The following is a 20416-nucleotide window of genomic DNA, read 5'->3' on the forward strand; positions in this document are numbered from 1 at the left end:
TGTAGAAAATGAGATACTGGAATGTTGCACGTAAACAGCAGAAAATAGAAGGTGGTTTATTTCATAAATATGCTAACTGCATGGTCTAGATCAGGCATGTCAAACTCACGACATCACGTGATGTTGCACAACGTATCGTGACTTTTTCCTCATTGCCAGCAATGGGGTGGGCGCAGTTTGGGAATGACGTCTCCGGCCCGTAGGCTGGCTGTTTGATATACCTGGTCTAGATCTTGATGAGACAATGCAGATAAGAAGCTGATTTTGAATAAAAAGGCGACATATATATTATGATGGTGGAAATAAAGAGGTAGAATTGCTTTTGCCCCATCTTAAATTTACTGGGGGGGGGGAATGAAGGTAGTCTTCAACTTACAACCATTTGTTTAGTGACTGAAGTTACAATGGCATTGAAAAAAGTCACTTGTGACCATTTTTCACACCTACAACCACTGTAGCATCCCCATGGTCATGTGATCAAAATTTGGATGCTTGGCAACAGGCATGTATTTATGATGGTTAGAGTTTCCCTGGGTGATGTAACTTTGTAACTTTCCCAGTTGCGTTCTGACAAAGACAATGGGGAATCCAGATTGACTTAACAACTGTGTTACTAAACTTAACAACTGTGGCAAGAAAGGTCATAAAATGGAGCAAAAGGGGCGTTGGTCTTACCTGAACGCCTTTTCTCAGCATGACAATATAGAATCCACCAATGGGTTAACTTCGTCTTCTGCCCATAGACTAGTTGTCCAATTTTGCTCCGCCTCGCCTCCTGGGACCTCCCTTCCGTCTCGACAAGGCGAAAGCTGTTTGGCTATGTTTTCTTGTGTTGACTCCTCCATCCTCTCCCTTCACAGGACCTGACTGGCCTCAAGGGTGGGAGTGGATTCTCCATCGTCATGCTGAGAAAAGGCGTTCAGGTAAGATCAATGCCCCTTCTCCAGTATGATGAGTGGAGAATCCACTAATGGGACATACCAAAGCCTCACTGTCCTTGTGGGTGGGATGCCATCTGGGCCTGTGTCCCACTCTCTGATACTATGCACTGGAGTACCCTCCTGCCAAAGGAGTCCTCTGCAGATGGGAATCTGTCTAATTTGTAATGTCTTATAAAAGGGGAAGGCGACGTCCACGTCGCCGCTCTACATATTTCTTCAATCGAAGCCTGAGTTGCCCATGCTGAGGTTGCAGCACTGTGCATGGAGTGTGCAGTGATTTGTCTGGGGACCGTCAAGGACTGTCCCCTGTATGCCTCCGCTATACACCTTCTAATCCATCTACTGATTGTGGATGCAGTGACCCTCCGACCTCTTGTGTGAGAATGGAAGGAGACAAACAGTGCTTCCGATTTACGGAAGGGTGCCGTTCGCTTGATGAACTGTTTTAAAACTCTGCAAATGTCTAAGGTGTGCCACTTGTGCTCCAGTTCATGGGACGGTTCGGGGCAAAAGTTTGGTAGCACCACCTCCTGTATTCTGTGGAATAGGGAATTGACCTTTGGTACGAAGGAGGGTTCCAAGCATAACACCATCCTGTCTGTGTGGAAGGTACAAAGGTCCTCCCTCACCGACAGGGCTGCTAGTTCTGAGATGCGTCTTGCTGAGGTAATAGCGACTAAGAAGGCAACCTTAAGGGTCAGGTACTGTAGGTCGCAGTCCTGACAGGCTCAAATGGAGATAAAGTTATGGCCTGTAGGACCTTAGGTAGATCCCAGGAGGGGTATCTGTGTACCACAGGTGGTCTACTGTTAGATGCGCCCTTTACAAAGGATTGCACCACTGGGTGTCTGGCTAGAGTTTCGGAGTTGCCGTAGGTAAGAATGGTTGATAGGGCAGCCACTTGTCTACGAATTGTATTGGGTGCTAACCCCCTATCCAGACCTTCCGCTAGGTAGTCTAAGATATCTGGGATAGAGATGTTGCATGGGTCTAGTTGTTGCCTGTTGCACCAACCGCAATAATTTTTCCAAGTGGAATCATACATCCTGTTAGTTGTAGGCCTTCTAGAGGCCTGGAGAGTCCTAATGACTCTTTGTGAGAAACTAGGAGGCTCCGCTCAAGCACCAGGCGGTCAATTGGAGCCACTGTGGGTCTGGATGTAGCAGGGACCCCTAGCTGAGGGAAATTTGGTCGTGTGGAATCCTCCACGGTGGAGATGTAGATAGGTTTACGAGATCGGCAAACCACGGCCGTCTTGGCCAGTGCGGTGCAATGAGTATCACCTCCCCCTGTTCCTGCAATATCTTTCTGATGGTTGGTTGTAACAGAGGAAGAGGTGGGAATGCATACAGCAGTCCTTTTGGCCAGTGGCCTCGGAGTGTATCCGCTCTCTCTGCTCCTGGTGTCGGAAAACGAGAGAAGAACCTCGGAAGCTGAGTATTCTTTGGACTGGCAAACAGGTCCAACACTGGATGGCCGAATCTCTCTGCTGCCACTCTGAAGAGAGCAGGGTGCAGGCTCCACTCTGAGTGGTATATCGTTGTCCTGCTCAGGAAGTCTGCCTGGCGATTGGCTTCTCCTGAGATGTGCTCGGCCTTGATGGAGGTTAGGTTGTTTTCTGCCCAGGTTCCCAGCGCTTGTGCTTCGTTCATGAGGGCCCTGGATCGCGTGTCTCCTTGTCGGTTGACATGCATTTTGGCCGCCACGTTGTCCATGATTATGAGCACATGTCGATGCGCCACTGCGCTGCGGAAGTGACAGAGGGCCAGGTGTATGGCTCTGAATTCTAGCCAGTTTATGTTGTGCTTTAGATCTTTCTTTGACCATTGACCCTGTGCTAGCTGTGATTGCGCTCCCCAGCCAAATAGGCTGGCATCCATTGTAAGATTGGCTTCACTGAACAAGTGTCCCTTCCCCATCGCTGGAGAGGACCACCACTGGAGAGACCTTAGGACCTTTGATAGCACTTTCACTCTTCGGTTTGAGGAGCCTATCCCCACTCTTTGAAATGGAAGTAGGAACCACTGGAGCTCTCTGGAGTGTAGCCTTGCCCAAGGTACGAATGCGAGGCATGACACCATCTTTCCTAACAACTGCGAGAGTGTAGCCAGTGTTGAGGATAGCTTCCTTCGGATGAGCCTGACCAGGGTTCGAATGCTGCGTTGACGGTCCTGAGAGATGGACCGTGCATTTCTGTGTGTCTATGACCGCTCCCAGATGAAGAAGACGGTTTGAGGGAACGGTCTGGCTCTTCTGAAATTTTACTGAAAACCCGTGGTCTTGAAGGGTTTTCAGAGTCAGTGCCAGGTCTGACTATGCTGTCTGGACCGATGAGGATTGGAGGAGAATGTCGTCCAGATAGCATTGGATGCGCACCGGAATTGTTCTCAAGTGCACAGCGATTGTTGCCAGTACCTTTGTGAACAGCCTGGGAGCTGAAGAAAGTCCAAAAGGTAGGGCCCTGTATTGGAAGTGTTGACCTGTGTGGTAGAACATGAAGAACCTCCGGTGGTCCGGAAGTATGGGAATGTGAAGGTAGGCCTCCGTCAGATCTATGTATGTCAGAAGGTCCCCCTTCCTGATGCTTGCTAATATCGAGCGAAGGGTTTGCATTTTGAATTTTTTGTACTCCAGGTGTCTGTTCAGACTCTTTAGGTCTAGTATTGCTCTCCACCCCCCCCCCCAATTCTTTGGGACTATGAATAGGATGGAATAGAATCCTTGTCCCCACTGATCTCTTTCTACCAGTTCTATAGCCTGAATTTCCAGGAGGTGTTGGATGGCCTCCATGGTGAGGTTCTTCTTGATCAGATCTTTTGGAGATGGGCAAAGAATGAACCGGTTCGGGGGTGTTGAGAGGAATTCTAGAGACAGGCCAAATCTGATGGTATTTAGGACCCAGAGGTCTGTGGTGGTGGCTTGCCATTTGTGAGCAAAAAGGGCTAGCCGGCCACCAATGGGGGAACCCTCCGTGCCGTCACTTGTATCTGTGGTAGGGACGCCCCCCGGGTCCTCGAAAGGGCCATCTTGCTTGGCCCTGTTGTCTGAACCTCTCCCTGTTATTGTTTCTCTCACCTTGACGGTTCGATCTGGGCTGATAGGGACGGGAAAAGGCCCCCTGATCTGTGCCTGCATCAGGTCAGAAGGACGGTCTGTGGGAATAGGAGGGAGCTCTCCATCCTCTTTATCAGGTGAGCCAGGATCTTGCGTTTGTCCTTATTTTCAATTAGATAAGGGTAAAGCGTCTCGCCAAAGAGCCGGACGCCCTTATAGGGTGCCGCCGCTAAACACCACTTAGCCTTCATGTCCGCTCTCCAATGCTTGAGCCACAGCAATTTGCGTGCACCAGTGTTGTATGCTATTGCTCTGGCAGAGAAATTGGTTGCATGTAAGGAGGAATCCGATATGAGCTCCGCTGCTGCCACTAACCTCCTTAAATTCTGGTGAATTTTTTCCTCCACTGGGGGAATACTCGACTGGAGTTGGCGCAGCCAAAGAAGAGATGTCCTGGCAAAAAAGGACGTAGTGATACCTTCCTTGATTGCCCATGCCGAGGCCTAGGTGTGCCCTGCGGAAGATGAGGTCCATTTTCTTGTCTTCTGATTTCAGAGCCTCTGCTGCATCCCCGACTATCGGGAGTGGAGAAAAGAGGGTTGCAATGGGTTCATCTATTGTTGGCACTTCTATTATCTCTGATAGTGCCGAATCTATGTTGAATATTTTCTTGTCTGCCCCCCCCCCTCATTGGGAGGAAGGAACCCAGTGCCCCCATGTTGTTCTGAACAGAATCAAAGAAGATAGGTGGACAGGGGACAAAGTGTTGGGTATAGGTAGGCTGTGAAAACACTTCGTTGTTTGTGACCTTACTAGTTGAGGGATTGATAGAGGTTTCTTTCTGCGGAATCCGGGGCCTCTCGATATTTGCAGTGCCACTGGCTTTATGTAACAGCATCTTGAATAAGGACAGATTAAAGAGGCCTACAAACGGAGGAGGATCTGGAGATACATCCTCTTCGTTGGATAGTCTCTGATCCGTCAGCTCATGGTCCTCCGCAGGAGACCTCCTGCCTCTGGAGGACATGAAGGAGGAAATAAAGTCTTGGTACTCAGAGGCCTCCTCTTGAGAAAAGCGGGAGCCACCCCTAGAGGCCACAGACCTTGTTCTGGAACAATGGTGTCTTGAGGAGGCCATGGCCTGTGTGACAGCCTGAGATATCAGGGATTGAAGGTGCTCTGAAGACATTGCTCCATGATTATCTGAGCGACTGGTGCCTGCTTCTGAACCCAGATCTCCAGGCCCCTCGCTTAGGGGAGAGCCGTTCCCCTGTTCTGTATCAGCCTCTGTTTCCAGAGGTTCCTGGCTAGGCTTCCTTGTACCAAAAATTTCCTCCTCCCTGTAATTGGGTGGCTCTAATTCATCTTCAGTGGAGTTTTGTCTGCTTTTTGGAGAATTGTCACTCTAGAGCCTGGTGACATCGCTTAGCCTCCCTATCCGCTGCTTTGGAAGGCTTTTTGGCCAATGTTGCCTTGGCCTTGATCTTCCTAGCCACCCCCTGCTTGGGTGATCTCTGTCTTTTATGAGCAGGTGGGCTGGTGGTGGCAGGTTTCTGCGTTGTTTGAACTGTGCTGGTATCTGCCATTCTTAACTAGAATAAAATTCAATTCTGGTCTGGTTCAGGGTAATTGTGAGCTGATCTATGTCTTGTGCTCTTCAATTATTACTATTATTATTAATATTATTTTTTAAAATTATTATTATTATTATTATTATTATTATTACTATTACTATTATTACTATTATTCCTATGTGACTAGGAAAAAGGACTGAGCTTGGGTGAGTTGAGGTTGTTATTGGTCGAACCCAAGTCTCTCTCGTGTCTCCCTCAGCTGAATTTCCTGGAGACTGCCCCCCAAAAACAACTGCGCTTGTATTCAGTGGAATACGGTCAGCGTAAATTGCAAGGGAGTCACGGAGATGCAGGGAAACTCTGTGAGGGAGCTGCGGAGTTTAAAAGTCCTCTGCCGACCAGTTAATCCCCACTTCAGGCAATAGAAAACAATAGGAGCCTTCGAGGTTTAGTTGAATTTAGGGTAAGAGTCTTGGAGAGCTGTGATATTCCTCTGCAGCTCACCAGCCCCCTATTGTTCCCATGTGGCTCGCCGGCTTCCGTATGATCTGTGGGAGGTTTAAATTGCCCGCTGATCAGCTGTGCTAATGTATTCCGAATTTGCTTTGGCTATCCTGGCTAGCTCTGTGGGATGATTGGTTTTGGGGGGAGGAGATTGTCTCTCCTTTTGTTCAGGGTCACACTTGGTGACCGGAAAATGGTGTCCGGTTCCTTGTTTGTCTGGTGATCGGCTGGGCTCAGGCCAGCCTCGTGGTTGAGCTGCAATCCGGCAACACAAAAGGCTCAAACGAACAGCTGTTCATTTTTTGTAGTTCCTCCCCCACACACACACAGATTGACCAAAATATCAAAAATATACGACCTTAAAGAAGAATCACTTCAGGAGTCAAGAATTCAGTCTAAACGGGCTCAAGACTAGTCAAGACTGGGGAAGGGAGCTCCCAGGAGGAGAGGCGGAGCAAAATTGGACAACTAGTCTATGGGCAGAAGACAAAGTTAACCCATTGGTGGATTCTCCACTCGTCATACTGAAGAATTCACTTGTCTTGCTTAGCAAAGAAAATATTGGGCTCTATTGTGATCAAAAATCAAGGACTACCTGTATAACTCGATCTTTCAAGTTTTGAATGCTAGGTTTTGTGGTGGAGTAGGAATTGAAGGGGGGAGGCTGAACGAGAAATAATCTTTTATCACAAGTTTATGACTTGCAATTATGCAGTACATTTTCTCATTTACTTTTAAACCCCTACTGAAGTGGCACATAAATCTATGCTTAAAAGAAGCACAACCTCAAAATGGAAAGGTTGAGATTACAGCCAGAAATATTCAGTCCCCAAGCAATATCCCACTTGTTAAGTGCCAAAGCATCCAGAAATCTGTGCTTATTTAGGAAGCCTTCCATTCTATTCAGTATCTGTTAACAGCTATACATGGAACAGTTCTGTTTCTCGAAGCTGAAGAATTTGGAGTTTCGAGCTTATGGTGTTTCTTTGTTAAATCTGGATTTTGTGGTAATATTTATAAAATATGGCATCATGCCAACTTTATATACTATTTTTTAAGTAAAAACCCACAAAACTAGGATTCGTTGTAAGACCTTCAAGATACTCAAATTCTGTGTATACAAACAAAATGAACACACAAAATGGATTGGTGATCAGTCAAGTTAGTGACCATTTTAAGTTATGATGAACCTCCCGGGGGTACTTATGACATGATTCAAATTTCTGATGATCGCCCCCCCCATGCCCTGCAGTCACATGACTGCACTTCGGATACTCAGTAACCGGGCCACATTTACAGTCATTTGCAATGTTCCAAGGACATTGTGGTTCTCTATTTTATGAAGCTTTTGCCAAAACCCGGCATTTATATCCAATTTTCAGCAAAACAGTGCCCATAGCAAACACTGTTTTGGTTAATGACTGGGGCATTTACAACTGCAGTATTTCTGCCACAAAAATATTGGCTTTGTGGACCGGACCAGGGGGGCAGGGGAGAGGGGATGGTTCTGATGAGTGGCAGTCAAGGGTGCACGCAGCTACATTTGTGCAAGCAGTGGGCAGTGTGCTGCCGCTCATGCAAATGGAGCACGCTCACATGTGCTTGCGTGCTGCTCATGGAAGTGGGGGTGTGCATGCATGTGCTTGCCCGCGCTTTGGGCAGCCTGGTTCTGAACAGCTCACAGCCTGGTAATGGGCCGTGGTCCACAGATCCCTGGTCTATATCTATGGGTGATTATGATATCTGATGACATTCTTGAAGAGAAAACAAAGAACATAGCACTACACTATTAAGAATCCAAGGATGTCACAACTTCATCCAGATCTCAATGCTGTTCAGAATAAGGGGAATATATTTGCAGACAGAGCTTTTTCTGTGATTAGCACTCTGAATTTTATCTACGCACATATGAAACCATCATGAGCCCTTCTGTGTTGGATGCCGGATAAAAGCAATTTTCATCAATACTTGTTTTACCATAAATTATATCCAGTCATATTACTGTTACGGTGTTATTATGGATTAAACTTCATCACTGTTACTCATTCTTTCTGTAGATAATGTTCCTGGAACATAAAATATAATCTAAGTAAAAAAATGAAATGAAAAAATAAATAAATGATTCTATCAATCCATGCATGACCACAGGCCAGGCTCTTAAGAATTGATACCTTGCCAGCTCAGAGGTGTTTGTTCTTTCTTGCATCTAAAAAAATGTCTGGGGCCAGAACACATATGATAACTTCATCTTGGCCTAATACTACAGTTCATTTAACCCCCCCAAAGCTATTTTTATCATCTGCTTGTCCCATCTTGGCATAAAGTCATTTTTGTGTTCGGCTTTCTGAACAATGGTCTCTCAACAGTGCTGTCTTCAGCAAATCACAATGACACAGTAACAATGCATGTTAATCATCACCACTATGCCAATCTTGCTATTACACTCTAGTCTCTCAACAGTTGACCCAAAGTTTTAAGTTGTGTCATTTGTGTTATAATGAACCAGACATGTTTCATCTCCTGTCTTCTCTTGTGACACCCACATCTTTCAGTTATCTATTCAAGAGGGCAGGATCACAATGCTCTTCCAATTAATCACAAGTTGCAGAACTTAATATAGCTAAAGTGTCTGCTTTGATGTTCTGCTGCTCCTGGGAACAAATCAGCTAAGAAACTGAAAATCTGAACGCAATATGAGGTCATTTATTTATGCTAGTTATTCTGCCCAGTCAGAAAAAGGGTGGGGAACACAAAGGGGAGGGGAACAGAAATAACACAGCAATAGTAGCCGAAAGAGACCAAGAAAGGAATTAGTGGAAATAAATGTAGTAGATCAAAGTCTTTCACATCTTATCCCAATTCTTGTCTAGTTAAAAAAAGCATCACCCTCAAAAAATGATGGCAGGGACAGCATGCTCAGGGGAATCCTGAGATTTCCAGAAATATATACTAAAACTATTTAGAGAACAGAAAATGAAAAGAGCAACAATCTTCTGGAATACAGAGTGCCGTTAAAAAATGGAAGGGAAATGAGAGAGAAAGGTAAAGGAAACAAAAAGACAGTTTTGAAACCAAAATGTAATACCATCTCAGAAGCCAGGCATCCCCTCAAGTTGGCAAGACATTTTCAGTCTTATATACCAGGGGAGGGCAATTAATTTTCCCAAGGGGCCACATGAGAAACTGGGATTGTTATGGAGGGCCACCCTTCTCCCCCCCCCCACACACACACATTGTAGGCCAGACAGGGACAGTCAAAGGGCTGGAGTGGCCCGCGGCCATAAAATGCCAGTTCTGCTAGAGACACATGTTTCTTCCTGCATTATTTCAGTTCAGTTCACATTAATCTTTAGTATTCAACTTTTCACAATACAAAAATCTGATCTCTGTGGATTTTCATTCAATTTGTAGGAGAAGAGAATCCTTCCATATTAAACCAGGGACAATTTAGGCACAAGATCCTTTTGTTGGGATTGTGTACCAGAAAGAGTTAGTGGAATTCTCAGGTATCCCTGTCTCTGATTAAAAGGAAATATTAAATTACTGTTTTCTGCATTAAAGATAACCTATTTACTTAACACCCACAATAGGTCTACTTAGAGCCATTCTCCTCAAATGACTTTCCTGTCTATTTTGAACAATGAATTCGGACTGCACCCAGACATGAAAACAAAAGAGATTCAGAACTTTTAGCCCTGTTTTCTTGATCTTCAAGTTGTATTAAGTTTGTTTAAATAAATATAAGGATGAAAAATAATGGCATTAGAGATAAGGAACAAAGAGGGAGGGAAGGAAGGAGGGAGGGAGAATATTTGTGAAAGTTTTGAGATATTTAAATAAATAAACAAATCTACAGTTGTGAATTTCCAACATGCAAAAAAGATTTATCGCACTGACAAAAATTAAAAGAAATGCAAATCAGAATGCCTCCAACTAGCATTTTTCCCAATTACATATAAAATATATTTCAAAATTTGCAGAAAAAGTCCCTCAGATCCCTCCAGCTGAATGCATACTCAAGTATGGTATCCAAAAATTAGAATAAAACTGCTGCCTATAACAGTGTTTCTCAACCTTAGCAACTTTAAATTGTCTAGACTTCAAGTCCCAGAATTCCCCAGCCAGCTGTCAAGACTGAGAAACACTGGTCGATAAACTTGATGAATACTGGTATAGACAGAGGTAATTTTACTCTTTTTTGCATTTTCTACAAAGAACAGGGAATATAAGGTTAGCTAGCACAATCATACAGCCAGCATGATTAACAAGGAGGCATGCTAGGAATTATAGTTAAGCAACATCTGCATAGCCATAAGTTTCCCATTTTGCTATGTCATGTCAAATAAAAAGTCTCTGTTTTATCTGTAAATTGAACGTGTGCCATTACTTTCAACTAAAATAAAACAAAACATAAATCAACTTTTAGCCAGATGACCAAGAAATGCCATTGGCTTAATAGTCCTTACAGAACAGAGGAATAATAGAGCAAATACACCGTATCTTGACCAATCAGCAGCGTTGATCACCAAGAAGATACTCAAGGAACAATTTGGAAACGCAGGTAGACCTTGGCTGTGACAGCAATTTTGATTAGGACTGCCGTTGCTAAGAGATGTAGCAGAAAAACACAATGTCATGTGTCCACATCACTTAGCAACAAACAATCACAGCTTTTGTTGTAACCCCAAGGTGCATGGGTTATTAGCTGGGAAGCAGTGGGGATCCCAGACAAAAAAGTGTGGGGGATGCATGTGAGCCCAAGGAAAGGATGCTACAGAACTGCATGAGTGCAAGGAGGCCAGATGGAGTTGCTGCTGGTTTTCCTATTGACTTTGCTTATGGGAAACTGGCAAGGAAAGTTGCAAGGCGATCAGAAGACCACAGGGCTCTGCAACCATCATAAATGAGTCTCTGGTAAATGAGGACTATCTGTAAACAGAATATAATTAGGAACTACGTTTGATGAATTAGAATTCTGTCTGGAAAAAGCTTTGGTGTGATGATTTGATGATCAATGCAGCTGTCAACCATGCACACAAAATCAGACAGTTTATTTTATGATCTACAGATCATAAAAATGCATAGCATTTTAAAAACTAAGAATACATAACTTTCTTGATTATAACCCTCAATGTCCTTAAAAGAGGTAACATAAATTTGCTTCCTTAATAGAAACTTTGCTAAAGTCACTTCAGGAATCTGACCACAGACATTTAACATAAAATTGATCTGATGTCCAAAAAAAAAATGTTAAAAATATGATTTACTAATTTGCATTATACCACTACATTAAATTTTGAGAAATGGTCAGAAAGATCAGTAGATCTTTAAATTTAAATCTCAGTTCTGGCTAAAATTGCGTTGCTATTATTGCTGTTTTTTTGTATCACTCTTCTTATCAGAGAAGGAAAAAAAACAGCTTACAAGAAAACAGTAGCAATAGTTACAACTGGGAGTTGCCACTGAGAAGGGTCTCTTCCTCTAAATCACACCTATCAATGAGATAAAAAGGGTGGGCCCAGCTCTTCCCACCCAATCTTACTGGGCCTGCAGAGTTACATACATACACATATACATACATATACGTGTGTGTGTGTGTGTGTGTGTGTGTGTGTGTGTGTGTACATACCGTATTTTTCCGTCTATAAGACGCACCCTTGTATAAGACGCTCTGGCATACCAGTTTCTCTGTGCTGATCAGCTGTTCGGCGGAGCTCCGAACAGCTGAGCCGGCAAATCCGGAAGTTCAGCCGGCTGACGATCTTGCCCGCTCCCCCCTTCCTGGGTGCAGGCTCGACACTTGCACCCGACGGCATGGCAACCCACACAGGCATGAACTGGACTGCAGAGGTTACCCATTATTTTTCTGTGTATAAGATGCTGCACTTGTATAAGAGGCACCTGATTTTTGAACAGGGTGTTTGCAGGAAAAAATAGCATCTTATACATGGAAAAATACGGTATATACCATTTAATCATGTCACTTGAGAATATGACAGCCACATTTTACTGTTGTTTATTATTAGATTTATAACCCATCTTTTATAAGAGGTGCTCAAGGCAACATATATGCTTATCCTCCTATCTCAGGGGCTGCCATAAAGAAGAGGGAATTAAGCTATTTTCTAAAGCACCTGAAGGCAGGACAAGAAGCAACGGGTGGAAACTAATCAAGGAGAGAAGCAACCTAGAACTAAGGAGAAACTTCCTGACAGTGAGAACAATTTATCAGTGGAACAGCTTGCCTCCAGAAGCAGTAAATGCTCCAACACTGGAAGTTTTTAAGAAGAGACTGGACAGCCATTTGTCCGAAATGGTGTAGGGTTTCCTGCCCGAGCAGGGGGTTGGACTGGATGACCTCCAAGGTCCCTTCCAACTTTACTACTACTATTATTATTATTATCCCCGTAACAATTGGGGGGGAAGAGGTAGTGGGGAGGGTGGGGAAGAGTGGAAAAGAGAGTGTGAGTGTCATCTATGAAATTCTGTGGCTGGAGTTCTTCTAGAAAGCTTAAGTTGTTGTAAGCTATCCAAGTTGTTTTTTCTGTCTGATGGGAGGCTATATAAATTAGATCAAACAAACAAATAAATGAATCTTTCTGCTTTCCTAAAGTAGTTCAACAATTTAACTACTATAACTGCTTGGTTATATTCCTGTAATACCTTGGCTATATTCTCTATTCCAGCTGCCATTGCTGGATTGCTTTCTTGGACAGACATTGCATAAATCAGGTGTGTCAAACTGCTGGCCCACGGGCCGGATGCCTCATGCAAAAACCCCACCCATCCCCATTGCCGGCAATGGAAAAAAATTCGTGATATGTCACATGTCATGTGACATTACAAGTTTGACACCCCTGGCATAAATTAATCTAACTAGGAGGCTATTAGGGAATCTCTAGGCTATTCTGGTTCAGACAGAGCTGTAAGATGGTGAATGAGACATAGGATACAAGCATTCCTTGTCCCTAAGGCCCTATTTTGGCCTATTTATCCAGGAGAGGATAATTCCCAGCAGCACCTAATTTTAATTTAGATAGAACCCCTTTTCTTTGGATTCCATTTCCTTCAGGCAACTGCCAATTATCTGCATAGCTACTTTTGATTCTGGTGGAAACCAGTGATAGGTTAAGGATTATCAGCCAATGGTCACTCTGTACTCCAGATATACAATGACAGCCCCCAGCAATTAAGGAAACATAAAACCCTACATGACCCCAGAACGCAATTGCTCTTGGGTTACAGATTTGCAAGTAAGAATGGAAACACTGCAACTTTCCAATTTTCACCTCTTAAAGTCATTCCACCAATATATATGAAGAAAGACTATGGGGAAATCACTGTGAATCAACAGAATAGTACTTTTTTTTCTCTTTAATCTTGCAAGACAGGCTAAGATAAATTTCAATTGTATTTTTTTTAGTTTAATCTTAATTCTTAGTTTCAAAATGAATTCCTCAGATATATATTACTCACCGGACTCTTGCAAATATCTATATACGAGGAAGTTAACCTCATCACTGCTTATACTCATCTTTATGCCCGCTTAAACCATGAGGTCACGATGAAGGATATAACCCTAAAAAATATAAAAAATAATATAGCATGTTAGGAATATGCAGTAAGTGTATTTAGGTCCAAAAACCTGATTCATTGCACATAATGTAATTGTGTCTAAAAAGGGACATTTTTCAATTCTAGTAAGAGAATAGTTAGGAGGCATCCAGGTAATGACCATGCACAAATAACAAAACAAAACAAAAACAAAACAACCATTTATTACTTTATCTACCCTACCTGTGTTTTCTTCAGTGAACGATTACTAGCATATGCATACTCATTAATAAGAGATGAATTTCTGTTCAGTAATCCACTGAAAAAGCTTCGCATTACATATATGAGGAATCATCATATCCATAAGTCCATGGGCATCTGGAACCTCCCTAGTCCTTCCAAAATGTTGCTGTTGTTGTTGATGATGATGATAATGATTTGAGCAAAATCTCATGAGATTTAGGACACGACTTCAGGAGTAAGATTGCCGAAATCCTGCAAACATCTTATAGGATTTGGGATAGCTTTAAAAAAGAAAAATATGTCAGTGTCCCTGCTATCATGTGAAATAGTGCAATGGAAATCTGCTGCCCACAAACACAGAAATATACATAAAATAACTGTTGAAATGGGGCATTATAAAAGCACATTTAGAAGATGCTTCTAATCAATCTTTGGAGAAGTGCATAAATAGGTCAAAATATGAAAACTGCAGGAATGGAAATAATTCAGTCTCAGACCTGTACTGCAGATGCTGCATTAGTTTTTGGTAAGCTTGTAGGTACAATTCAAAGAGCTGGTTTTCCCGTAATAAAGCCCTAGATGGCTTAGCTTCCAAGTATCTCCAAGATCGTGTCTTCCAGTTGGGACTGGCCTGACATGTGCGTTTATCATGGATGAAATATTCACCATTCCCTGCACACCTAAGACTGTGAGCTGCTACTGAAAATAATACTTATCCTTGGTGGCACCAATACTGTGTGACAGCCTCCCAGACAACTAACGCTCCACCAGTCCTGCCATCTTCTCTGGCTAAAGCAAAACATTTTCAAAACACCTTCAAATTCCATTTTGCTACCACGTAAATGAAGTTTTAGCACAACTATCATTATTATGATCCTACAAATATTACTGTTCAATTTTACTGGATTTCTAGTTTGATTTCTACTGTAAATTGCTGTGAATTGGTTCAATTCAGTGGCATACAAGTATAAAATTACTGAGGTCTATAGGAAAAAGGATTGGAGCGGGTAAGTGGAAAATTTAAAATACAAGTGCGGGAGAGAGAAAAACAAGCAAAGAGAACATGTCTGGTTTCCTAAAAGCTGTTTACAGGTTGTTTACATTGCATGTGTACACACACATACATACAATATATGTGTGCATATTTGGGAAATTGTAAGGGTCAATGATTTGACTAGCTTAGTGCCTGTTTCTAGTCCATCTTGTCTGACCTTAATGCTTAACAGGAACTGATTAATGCATGGATGGAAAACTGCAAGCAAATTCTAATATTTGGGGCTAGAATGGGAAATCAGAATAAAAGCACAGACACAGGCAATGACAAAGCACTTATGCTCTACTGCCAAAAATGCTACGTGGCTGTGTCCATGCTCATAAAGTCTCTAGAACCAAATTCAGTTCAAGGAGATTTTTTACCTTTCAACCATGTTTTGATTTGTATTCTAATCTTTCCAGCTATGGCAAATAACTCCTCGCTCAACCAATATTTTTGCAGTTTGCAAGAATATAAGCACCACAGTAGTCCCAAAAGCAGGGAAGGGAAAGGAATCAGCAAAACAAGATGTATAACTCAAAAGCACTGAAGGAGATGCTCTAGTTGATGTACGGGAATAGTTATTTATTCATCAAATATTAAATTCCCAGTGGCAGGCTAGGGATTTGGATGAAATCAACATTTTTAAATAAATAGCAGTCTGAAGGAAATCACACTCAACTAGTAAATATTTTTTTTTTAAAAAAAAAAACAACAACTGCAAAATGGTTGTTAAAATATAGCCATAGGAATTTTTGTCTTTTAGTGTACCGGGGGGGGGGGAGCGGGGGATTTGTTTACTATAACTATTTTTTTTAAAAGGTTAAGAGCCCCACCAATCACCCAGCCTCAATAATGTTTTCCAAAAGGTTGATCAAAGTGTTCTAAGAGAAAAAAGAAATGAGAGAATAAAATTGTATTATGAATATACATGATAAGAGGTTTCTATCAGAATGGACATGAGAGGGCAGTATGACATAAGTATTTGAAACAGCTAACAGCAAGTGACAAATCAAAGGAAGCTTGTGAACTAAACGGGGATTATTTTTTCCAGTGAGAGTATCACAGACTAACCTGATTAGAAAGGCCTAATCTACAGGTACTGATTATTTCAAGAGACATCCAAAATAAGCATGCCTGTCTTTGTCCACTGTGATCCTTTCATCTTTTGCATGCCTGAAGCAGCAAAGCACAGCAGAAATTCTTGCTTTGCCACAAGGTACATCGCCTGAACTCCAGCCTTAATTAAAATCTTATCCAAATGTTGCCTCAATTTTGGCCAAGAAAGGAGAATCAGGATTCTTCACAAAGAACAAAAAACCCAGAAATATAAAATGTGTTGTTTCAAGAATAGAAACCCACATGTGGCACCCTGGACAGCAAGAAACCCAGAGACACTTCTCTTGATGCCAGCTTTTTTTTTAAAGACTAGTTTAATTTTAAATCAAACTTTTAAAAGAAACTGGCATGCCATAACGTAAGGTGTTAGCTTCCAAAATCAGCTTTATTTTCAGTTGTCTTAAATTCCCCAAATTCCATAGGTTAGCTTTTTTTTTCCAGGCTGAGGGGATCAAAGCACTGCAAAAAAAAGGTGAGCATGGCTAGAATGAAAAAATACATTTTATTTAATTAATAAAATATAGTTCACATATAATTGTCCATAATTTCCCCTTCTTTAAAAAAATGGCGGAATTCAAAGGAGGCAACAGCCTATGACTCTGGCTTTCAGATTATGCATTGCTATTGTAAACATTCTTAAAAATTAAAGTGGTCATCACTGTAGCCCAGTGCTTTGTTTATAAGGACACCTACTTGTCTAGAAAATAAGCATATTTGATTGTTAGGATGCATCCGGGGAAAATAGAAAGGGAGGCAAAAAAATAGTTTGCCATCAATCACTAGTGTTTTGCAGCTGGCAGCCATTTTGTGAATGGGCAAAGCCAGCATGACAGCCATTTTGAGGATGGGCATGTCCATTCTTACACCAGTCAGTTTTCCTTTCTTAAAATGCCTACAATTTACAGTGCTAAGCTGTCAAATGTGCCCCTAGCTCAACAGTTTGGGATCAGTGTCTCAGGGACTTTTCAGAGACAGGTGTTTTCTTAGAGAGACAACCTTTCCCTTTTCACTCTGGTTTTTTCACCTGTAATTTTCACCAGAAAACATCCTGTAGCCTTACACTCGTTGCAGAATTAATTTGTAGCTTCCAGCCAGACAGGGATTGTCTACGTCTAATTTTGGGTCATGTCAAAATCTGATTAATTTGTTGAATAACAGGCTTATCACCCATAGATACATTAAATCACAACCATCCAGAAATCTGATGAGGTGGGAATATGTCAGAACACAAACAATCAAATCCTTATTAAAAAGGCATGTTTAATTCTTACATTATTCTATAAAAGTGGATCTTGGACACACACTCTCTCTTCTGAAATCCCATGTTGCAATGAAGGTCTTAAAAAGGAGAAGGGGCGTTGTCTTACCTGAACGCCTTTTCTCAGCAGGATGATGTAGAGTCCAAATGGATGGGTTCTATGACGGCCTTCCTGCCTGGCAGACTGGGTAAAAACTTCGGCCACACCCCTTCCTTTGGGCGTGACCCCAGTTTTGACTTAGGCGAGAAACTTTGTTGGAATTAACCTTGCAGCTCTTTATTATATCTTTATTATATCCCTGCCTAGACCTATCCTCTGGGTGGGCTTGGACTCTACATCATCCTGCTGAGAAAAGGCGTTCAGGTAAGACAACGCCCCTTCTCCAGCAGGATGACTGTAGAGTCCAAATGGATGGGACATACCAAAGCCCTCATGTCCCCCTGGGAGGGAATGTCTAGGCTACCGAACTCTGAGCAGATACGACCTGTTGAAGAACTCTTCTGCCAAAAGCCGCGTCTGCTGCTGCTAGGGAGTCTAAACGGTAATGTCGAATGAAAACCGAAGGTGAGGACCAGGTTGCGGCCCTGCAAATCTCCTCCACCGGAGCTTGCGTTAGCCACGCCGCAGATGTGGCTGCGCTCCGAGTTGAGTGGGCAGTCACCTGATTGGGTGCTGGCAAATCCTGTGAGACGTAGGCCTGCGCTATGCAGGCTCTGATCCACCTGCCTATGGTGGAAGAAGATACCTTCTTTCCCATAGTTGATGGTTGAAAGGACACAAATAATGCTTCAGTCTTTCGGAAAGCCGAGGTGCGTTTCACGTAGAAACACAGTGCTCTCCGTACGTCTAGCTTGTGCCATCTGTGTTCTAGCTTATGTTTGGGTCTTGGACAGAAATCAGGAAGCGTAAGTTCCTGAGATCTGTGAAAGGTGCTATTTACCTTCGGGATGAAGGTCGGGTCTGGTCTAAGAACGACCCTGTCTTTGAAAAAGGTACACAGATCCTTCCTTACTGACAGTGCTGCTAGTTCTGAAATTCTCCTTGCCGAAGTAATTGCCACAAGGAAAGCTACCTTCAGTGATAGGTGATGGAGTGAGCATGTTTCAAGAGGTTCGAAGGGTGCAGATGTCAAGGCTAGAAGGACCCTAGGCAGGTTCCAGGACGGGTACCTGTGTATGACTGGGGGCTTTGTGTTAGACGCCCCTTTTAAAAAGGCATTAATCGCTGGATGTTGTGCTAGGGAAGTTAAGTTGTCGCAGGAGAGTACGGTTGAGAGGGCCGATATCTGTCTGCGGATGGTATTGACTGATAGGCCCCTATTAAGACCCTCCAATAGGTAGTCTAGGATATTGGGGATAGATACTGCGGTCGGGTCTAGGTGAAGCGAAGCGCACCACCTACAGAATCCCTTCCATGTAGCGTCGTAAATCCTATTGGTGGACGCCCTTCGTGATGCCTGTATGATCGATATCACCCCTGCAGAATAAGATTGTTTAGTTAAGCTTTGCCGCTCAAATGCCAAGCGGCTAGTTGTAGCCACTGGGGATCTGGGTGTACAAGCTTGCCCTGACTGAGTTTTACCCTGTCCGGGGGAATCCTCCACGGAGGTGATATCGAAAGGTCCACGAGGTCGGCAAACCACGGGCGCCGTGGCCAGTGAGGGGCAATGCAGACCATTTCTGCGCCCTCCAGGATCATCTTGCGTATGGTTGCCGGTATTAGTGGCAGCGGTGGGAAGGCGTACAGGAGTTGCGCCGGCCACCGGCACCTGAGAGCATCCGTTCCCTCCGATCCCGGGGACGGGAATCTGGAGAAGAACCTGGGGAGTTGTGTATTCTTGTGGTTGGCAAATAGATCTAGGTGCGGTTGTCCGAACCTCCGGGAGATCTCCTCGAAGAGAGCCGGGTCCAGACGCCATTCCGACTGGTCCACCTTGGCTCTGCTCAGGGAGTCTGCCTGGGTGTTTGTTTCCCCTGAGATGTGTTCCGCTCTGATGGAACTCACATTGGCTTCTGCCCACCGAGCCAGAGCCAATGCTTCTTTCATTAGTTCCACTGATCTCGTTCCTCCCTCCTTGTTTACATGTGCCTTGGCTGCTACATTGTCTGTAAGCACGAGGACGTGCCTCCTCGTTACTAGGTGTGAGAAATGACGGAGGGCCAGGTGTATGGCCCGGAGCTCTAGCCAGTTGATGCTGTGTGACAGGTCCTTCTGACCCCACTGGCCCTGTGCTATCTGGGTCCCCAGATGGGCTCCCCATCCGAACAGGCTCGCATCTGTCGTGAGCGTGACCCTGTTCGGTTCCCTGAATATGCTCCCCTTGAGTGTCATGGGGGATAGCCACCATTTTAGTGATTTCATCACCTGTGCTGGTACCAGCACACTCCTGTTGGAGGTGCTGAGGTTCCTCCTCTGGTAGGGTAGGAGGAACCACTGCAACTCCCTCGAGTGGAGCCTTGCCCATGGGATGATGCCCATGCAAGATATCATCTTTCCCAGGAGCTTCGAGAGTTGTAGCAAGGGCACTCTCCTGATCTTTTGAATTTGGTGGATTAGCTTGGATATGCTGATCAGTCGCTCCTGGGAAAGGAATACCCTGCACTGTGACGTGTCTATCACCGCGCCCAGGTGTTGCAGTCTCCTTGAGGGAATGAGGTGGCTCTTGTTTAGATTGACCGAGAATCCGTGCCCCTGTAGGGTTCGGATTGTGGTCTTGAGGTCTGTCCTTGCTTGTTCCCGAGATCTGGACTGAATCAAGATGTCGTCCAGATAAAACTGGACGCGAACCGGAATCAACCTGAGATGGGCCGCTAGTACAGCTAAGATCTTTGTGAATACCCTTGGTGCTGACGACAGTCCGAAGGGTAATGCCCTGTATTGGTAATGTCGCCCCGCGTAGGTAAATCTGAGGAATTTCCGGTAGCTGGGGTGGATGGGGATGTGTAGGTACGCCTCTGTGAGATCTATTGAGGATAGTAGATCGTCTTCCCTGACGCTGGCTAGTATGGACTTTAAGGAGTGCATCTTGAACCTCCTGTACTTTATGAAATAGTTCAGGCCCTTCAGGTCCAAGATTGCTCTCCACCCTCCTGATGTCTTTGGGATAACGAAGAGGATAGAATAAAATCCTCTTCC

General features: G+C 43.8%; 1 protein-coding gene across 10 annotated transcripts in view; it reads right to left on the reverse strand.

Moving 5' to 3' along the window:
• TBL1XR1 (TBL1X receptor 1) overlaps positions 1 to 20416 on the reverse strand; it is a 242253-nt gene that overhangs the window by 41842 nt on the left and 179995 nt on the right. For 6 of the 10 annotated variants that reach the window (XM_039355406.1, XM_039355410.1, XM_039355408.1 and 3 more), the window contains 2 exons: positions 13871 to 14151; positions 13550 to 13652 (listed from right to left, as the gene is read on the reverse strand). In XM_039355406.1, coding sequence (XP_039211340.1) covers positions 13550 to 13607 — 58 coding nt within the window. In that variant the 5' untranslated portion in view covers positions 13608 to 13652; positions 13871 to 14151. The remainder of the gene's footprint in view (positions 1 to 13549; positions 13653 to 13870; positions 14152 to 20416) is intronic. The other 4 variants (XM_039355415.1, XM_039355405.1, XM_039355409.1 and 1 more) reach the window with 1 other exon arrangement.

This window comes from Crotalus tigris, unplaced genomic scaffold, assembly GCF_016545835.1.
Source record: "Crotalus tigris isolate CLP2741 ecotype Arizona unplaced genomic scaffold, ASM1654583v1 scf7180000018690.2240587, whole genome shotgun sequence".
Taxonomy (NCBI): Eukaryota; Metazoa; Chordata; class Lepidosauria; order Squamata; family Viperidae; genus Crotalus; species Crotalus tigris.